This window comes from Asparagus officinalis, chromosome 6, assembly GCF_001876935.1.
Source record: "Asparagus officinalis chromosome 6, Aspof.V1, whole genome shotgun sequence".
Lineage (NCBI taxonomy): Eukaryota > Viridiplantae > Streptophyta > Magnoliopsida > Asparagales > Asparagaceae > Asparagus > Asparagus officinalis.
The window spans coordinates 4,757,924-4,765,472 of NC_033799.1; the positions used below are offsets into that span (position 1 = coordinate 4,757,924).

The 7,549-nt window shown below is 37.7% G+C and overlaps 1 protein-coding gene across 1 annotated transcript; it reads right to left on the reverse strand.

Annotated features, from left to right (window-relative positions):
- Positions 970 to 7,543, reverse strand: LOC109844854 (lysine-specific histone demethylase 1 homolog 2; the record flags this gene model as incomplete). The annotated part of the gene is made up of 2 exons (XM_020414009.1): positions 970 to 1,908; positions 6,139 to 7,543. Coding segments are annotated over 2 exons (2,142 nt in total), but the record flags the coding sequence as incomplete, so codon positions are not given.

The window sequence follows — 7,549 nt, forward strand, 5'->3', positions numbered from 1 at the left end:
ATTATATTGTCACAGTGTATTCTTGACATTGTTGAGCTCAACTATATAATTTCTGTTTTCACTATATAGTATATTCATGTAAAATTTCTATTTCAAGACTTGATACTGTTCGTATGCATCTTCAAGCCAAAAAAGACATTCTTGAATTCTCCACCTTCTTGCCAAAAATACAAACTAGATTATCCTACACACTGTTTTAAAAAACATCTGCCTAGTCCGCTTAGGCGTACGCCTAGGCCTAGACGGTACCTAGGCCGCCTAACTAGCGCCTAGCGCCTAGGCGGTATTTAGGTTGCCACCTAGATTTTACGAGCGTTTAGGGGAGCATTGTCTGCTTACGTGGATTGCACCCTATAGGCCTTGATTGTGATTTTAGGTGCTGTAGCCTACACGTCTTCCAAACTCCATTAACCTCCAAATATGAACACATTCACTACCTCCTCCGACCTTCAGCAAAACCTCATCGACCATCACTTAAATGAAGAAAGAAAAAAAAAAACGCCCAGAAACCGCTTAGGCGCCCGCCTAGGCGACTAAGCGTTGGGCGCCAAGTCCGACGCATAGAAGCGCCCAGCGTTTAATATAACATTGATCCTACATTGTCTAAATGTATGCCCTCGAACCTTTTTCATCTCTTCATCATGTGCCCTACAATTTTCAAACCGCTATAGGTTATATGACTCCCATAAAATATAAATACCAAACTTACATTGCAATTTGCTCCCTCCTCTGAACAAGACAAGGCAACTAGCAGAACCAAAGTGCTACACCACTATTAAAATCAACTTAATACATCAGAATGTAATGGATAAAGGAAATTCAAACTAAGGTAATAACCAAGGTTGAGAATAAATGTTTAAAAGATACGAGATATGTGTCACGGCTTAAGTTAGAGACTGTTAACAAAAATGTATTGAATTGATGCAAGATGATTTCAAAAAGTACACAATTGGAGGTGCTACTCTTATATGCGTTAAAAAACTCCCCTTGCTCATACTAATTCAAAGAATGGATCTGCAATTTTGGTGTACAATTATACTACAAGGTAAACAACAAAAAACAAGGGGCATCTTCACCCAATCCAAAATTTGCCTACAGTTAATATATACTATTCACTTCATTTGAAACCTAAGACACTTTGATGGTAAGAAAATGGGTGCAGGCAAATACATCATCGGAGTTGCACTTTATGATGCATTGGTCGGTATTGCCTATTCCGAACCCTTCTTGCACTAGAAATGCTAATAATCAAGGAGTTTCCTATAACACATGTACTATCACACCCCATTAATTTTATACCAAATTTTTTCGATAGCATTGCTAATTTTATTGAATCATCATCACTAACCAGTTGCATTTGGTCCGCCTGCTGACGAGATAAGATTGCATAGAGATGCAAAGCTTGACAGTGTGGATCTGACGGTTGTTGTCTGTCCTTGAACTCATCATCTTTCCTGGAATTCTCAATAGTAACTCTTAGGAGTCCCATCGTCGTAGGATCCGTTGCTTTAAATGGATTAAATACAAACGAGATATTTCTGAAAGCGACATCTGGCTCTTTAAATAAGTTAATGAGAATATCGGTGCACTGTTTTAAATTCTTCTGCAGGCACTTCTTGGGGTCATTGTTTCCATTGGCCCTACTTCTTGAAGCATGAAGAATGGAGGCAGCTTCTCTTAATCCACTCAGAAAAGCACCATGCATAGTTGCAGGATATTGTCTAGTTGTGGCTTCCCCTGCAAAAAAGAGTCGTCCTCCGATGTTTTCGGCAAGAATATCATAGTCCTTACCTGATGAACCGACTCTGACATGGGAGTAGGACCCCCGAGAAAGGGGATCACTTCCCCATTTAGTACAAACTGTCTGGATTGGATCAGGCACCATGATACCTCTCGGGTTATATATATCTGCACTGCCATAGGATCCAGAAGTAAGTCTCAAAGGCTCTGGAGGCAGTAAAACTCTTAATAGTTAATTGAATGTACGGAGCAAAAGGTTTTTATAGATATCATGACAATTAATTTGGAAATGAGTGATAGTCTGTTAAATTTTATTGAAGTAAAGGAAAATGGGATCATCTGGGTCTCGAAAGATATATTTGTTGACTTTCTAACATATAAAATATACTACACAGTCTACACTACTTGAACCCTTGAACACACATTAGAAACTTTTCGAACATGGCCAGAATATTGAAGTACATTACTAGTTAAAGAAAAATGTAACATACACGCAAAAAGGAAATATCATTAATATATAAATATACAGTAAATATATGTTTTTTCTCTTTCAAGAAATAAAATATAAAACTCTTAATAGTTAATTGCATGTATCTGCACTGCCATAGGATCCAGACGTAAGTCCCACAGGCTCTGGAGGTAGTAAAACTCTTAATAGTTAATTGAATGTACGGAGCAAAAGGATTTTGAAGATATCATGGCAATTGATTTGGAAATGAGTGATAGTCTGTTAAATTTTATTGAAGTAAAGGAAAATGAATCACTTCGGTCTCGAAATATATATTTGTTGACTTTCTAACATCTAAAATATACTACAGTCTACACTACTTGAACTCTTGCACACACATTAGAAACTTTTCGAACATGGCCAGAACATTGAAGTACATTACTGGTTAAAGAAAAATGTAACATACACACAAAAAAGTAAATATCATTAACATATAAATATACAGTAAATATATGTTTTTCTCTTTCAAGAAATAAAATATAAAATATAAAACATGAAGTTTTAATTGAAACTTCTTGTCCTTTTCCCCGAAGATGTTTAACTTGTTTTAACTTTTGAACAAAATCTACACAGACCCAACTCTAGGAAATTTACGCAACCAAGCTCTAACCTTAAAAGTCTAAAACTCATTAATTGCATATAAATTTCTAGTTTTAATCACCTTATGAGAAGTCATTAAAAACACGGAATTTTTGCACGTGCGATTAAAACAAAAACATGGAAGCTTTCTAGTGGGCAAACCTTTATGACGATCTACGAGAGTTTGGAGGAAACCAGCTGGGGTTCTAGGAATGCGGCAAGCCCCATTCTTGCTTGTAGTTTCCTTGTCAAAATTGCCATTAACGAACTAGAGGGTTCATATTACAGGACTTTCTCAAATCTTTTATGGGGCCTTTATGATGATAATTATTGATGTAGTCTATAGTCCAAAGGGATTTAAGTGGAGGTGACATCATGTGCGGAATAAAGAGGGCCTTTAAAAGAAGAGAAAGGTTAAACTAATGTGTGTCTCGAGGATAACTTTAGGCTTCATTTGGAACGTGAGAATCAGATCAAATGAGAATGAAATGAAGGAATTGAATGAAATGGGTGTGGAAATGAAATGCTCATTTCTATGCTCATATATGGGTGCGATTAGAGAATGAAGTGAGAGTGCAAATCTTTTTAATTTTTGGTTTGAGTATTTAATAAGTAATCATCACATATTTGGTATTTAACTTAATTTTTTCATTCTAAGTGGGAATATCCATTTCCTACCAACTCATTGAAACTTAATTTTTTTCATTCTAAGTGGGAATATCCATTTCCTACCAACTCATTGAAACGCACATTCCCGCGGAGTAGTGGTAATGGGCATACTAACTTCCAAAAAGACATTTGTCTTTGGTAGGCATGAATGAGAAGTGAGAATGAACATTCCATTCCCACCCACTCCCATGTACCAAACGAGGCCTTAATGTGTATATAAACATCCATGGAAGGAAAGACGTGTATATAGACGATGATTTCGTTGAACATGCTATTTTAATTGTTAATTTTGTAAGTTTGATCCATAGGCAAAAAATCTTCAAACATATGATTGTTTAAACTATTTAGATATTAGACAGCACAGCTAAATAGGTAAATTTTAGATTCTGATATCCTGCATATTTTTTTCGATTTGTAGAAGCAAATTCAAACCCTACTAGTAAGATCCTAGTCAAACTCCGTAAGTACGTATATATACACACACATACACATTATATGTGTGTGTGTATGCGTGTATGGAAATAATGTGTATAGGCTGGCAGGCTGGCAGCTAATCTTTCTAAATGAGCTTCCAAAAGGAAAGAAAGTGATCAGGCTCCCCAACTAGTTACACTGGATGACCAGGCCTCACCGTTCCATGTTAGATAGAAGACCACTGCCTTGTGTATATCTACTTTATATTTTTTTCTTTTTGGTGGCAATTCAAATTGTCATTTTAGTTAGTTGACTTCCCAAGATGCCATATATGACCAATGAAACCGTTTGAAGCGTAAAGCAAAATCATACCTGAGACTTCTTTAATGATGATGGTATTAGACATTCCAAGACTTTTCACTCCTTTAACATTTATTACATGTCTTCGATTCATTAGCAATAAATTTTGTTACAAGCGCTCTTGCCAAGGTGCTCAGGAAACAACAAATGTTGGGAGTTTGGCATAGGGCAACATGCTAATTAAGGTGACCACTTAAGCTCTAGGCTAAGCCTAGAATTGGCCTCCGGAGAAGCAATGATCTAAAAAAGGCTAGGTGAGTCCAAGTGTCGAGGAGTGAACTGCTTAAACGACTACTCGATCCACCTAAGCGCCACCTGGACGTTTTGATTGCTTAGGAAATTGCTTAAGGGCCTCTTTGGTTATTTCCTAAAAAACCAAGAAATAGAAATGAAAACCAAGAAAACTCAAAAAGTACAATTTCATCCATTTCCATCACTAAAACCCACCCAGAACATCTAATAAAATATTATTTTTATCCAACAACTCATCCACCACATCTAATAAAATATTATTTTCATCCAACAACTCATCCACCATATCCACCACATCTAATAAAATATTATTTTCATCCAACAACTCATCCACCACATCTAATAAAATATTATTTTTATCCACAACATCACTCAACTCATCTCATCTCATCATTTCAAATAACTCACATCATCCAATAAGATGGTGACAACTTATCTCATCTCATTAACATTTTATTTCCACCCATTACCTCCCAAAAAGCTAGGAAAACTATTTCCTTAAGTGTGTGTCACATCATCCAATAATATAATGACAACTCATCTTATCTCATCTATTTTCTTATTTTTAAGAATGAACCAAACAAAAGAAAACAACCTATTACAAGAAATAAGTTTCTTATAATTCATTTCTTTATTTTTCTCGCCAACCAAACAACATCAAAACAAGTTTTCTTAAAAAATCCCTCACATCATCCTATAATAAGGTGACAACTCATCTCATCTCATCTCCATTTCTTTGATTTTCTTCTTTTTTTACCAAACCAAACACTCCAAAAACAATTCTTCTTAGAAATAGTTTTCTATTTCTTTGATTTCCCATTTTTTTAGGCAAACAAACAGACCCTAAGTCTATGTAGACCACTTTTTAGAGCTTTGAATTTGACGTGAAAGCTCATTGCTATCCGTGCTTCATAAACTTAAACATAAAAGCGTGAAAAGACCCACAAAAGTAAAAGGAGTTGAAAATTAGTAAATATGCTGATTATGAAAGGAAGTTCACAAGTTCGAGGGACACTAAAACTAACACACTGAGTAACTTTCCTTTATATTGGAAGAGGGTTATACGTCTCCCTTTCTATTTTCAAAAATAAAATTATCAAAGCATTGAGCTCATGCTCACTCTTGTAATGTACACGACTTATTGTACAAGCAAAAATTACGTTGACTTTATATAAAAGAAGATAACACCATCAATTACTTGACAATTTAGATCGCCTTTTACTTTTAACACATTTTATTTAAGGCATTATTGTAATAATAAATTCTACAGTGTATTGTTGTCATTACTTTCTAGAATTGCCAATTTAGACACTGACGAATTTTATTACATTCGTCTCTAACATGCTTCAAATATGTTTCTTATTGTTGTTTATAAATTTAACATAAAAAACTTTCTTCTTATTTTAGATAATCTCAAATTTTCTAATCGTCTTCTGTCTTTGTTATTTTTCTTCTTAATTTATTTAAAAATGTTCCTGGTGCTTTTTGCCACTAAAGCTCCTAAAGCATAAGTAACAACCTGTCATTTCGCTCTGCTTTACACTTTCCACAAAACTCATGACAATAAACACATTTGAAAGCTAAATAAAGATTCAATAATACCACAGGATTAATACCTCTAAGAACTTCAAGAACACGATGAAGTATAGAAACCGGATCCATGCGTTCAAATGTTAGCGCGGCTTCTCCCGCTACCAATGCAATGAGAACAGCCCCTCCAGAAACAGTGTGATAGCTATAGAACAGAAAGAACTCCCCACGCTTGCTCCTATCCTTGTTAAGACAACCAAAAGTATCAAGATCCTCCTCCCAAAACACACGAGGAAAAACCATTGCCACCTTGTTCAACAACCCAAACCCTAAGCTCTCAATAGCCTCCACCTTTCTACTGGGCAATTCCGGATCAAACTTGATACTCCCACCCTTCAAAACCCCAAGCGGTACCGTGCAAAGCACCATATCTGCATGGAAAACTTGCCCTCCTTCAACCGAGACCTCCACCCCCAACTTCCCATATTCAATCATTGTAACCTTCTTACCATACAAAATAGGTACATCCTCACACAACGCATTGATCAACCTCCAATTTCCACCAGCGAGAAAGCAATGATCCCCATCCATCTCATAAGGATCATCTTGATCCCAATGTGCCCATGAGAGATCAGAAAGGCACCCTGCATTCGCATATTCCAAATTTGCAAGGTGCCAATCGAAAAGTTCCCTCTCTTCCTCACTTCTCGCCACCCCATACAATTTCCTAATCCTCTCAATTGCGGTTTCAAGCGAGACACCTTCAGAGACATTTCCTAAAACCTCCCTTAGCTTTGCCGCCTGCTCAAGAAGCTTATTAAACAATAGATCAACCTCAGCATCCAATTTCTCGTCCACATTTTCACCGCTTGCCTTGTAAAGAGGGCACTTGTCTCTAATCTTGTGAAGAGGAATCCCCAGCTGCCTCGCCAAAACCCCTAATGGGTTCGCATGAGTACCCGTTATCACGCTCCCCCCTACCGCCGCAAATTTCCCCTTCTCCCCCATTTTCGATGTGTAAACTCTCCCCCCAGGCCGCTTCCTCCCCTCCAAGATCAAAACTTTGAACCCGAAACCCATCAATTGCCTCGCCGCCGCGAGACCCGATAACCCGGAACCCACAATTACCACCGAACCCTTATCGAAACTCTCTGGAAACTGCGACTTGATCGCCGGCGAAACCCCAAAGTTGATATACCCATTCTCGTAGAGAAATGAGTAAGCAGCAGACAGCAAAGGATCATACTCGGCAGCGATCGTCTCTTTGAGGTGGGATTTCGAGAGGAAAGACCTCACATTAGAGCGCCACGTGGCGAGCACGTGATTGCGGACAACGATGTAATCGTTCTGGGTGAAGGGGTCGGGGATGGACTCTGAAGGGAGGAGGGCGTCGATGGGAAACCCCAGCGAGAGGGCGATTAGGGCTTCGGTCTTGGTTTCCTTTTGGAGGGATTCTAGGGTTTTGAGGCGCTTCTTCTTGTCTGATGGCGGGCCGAG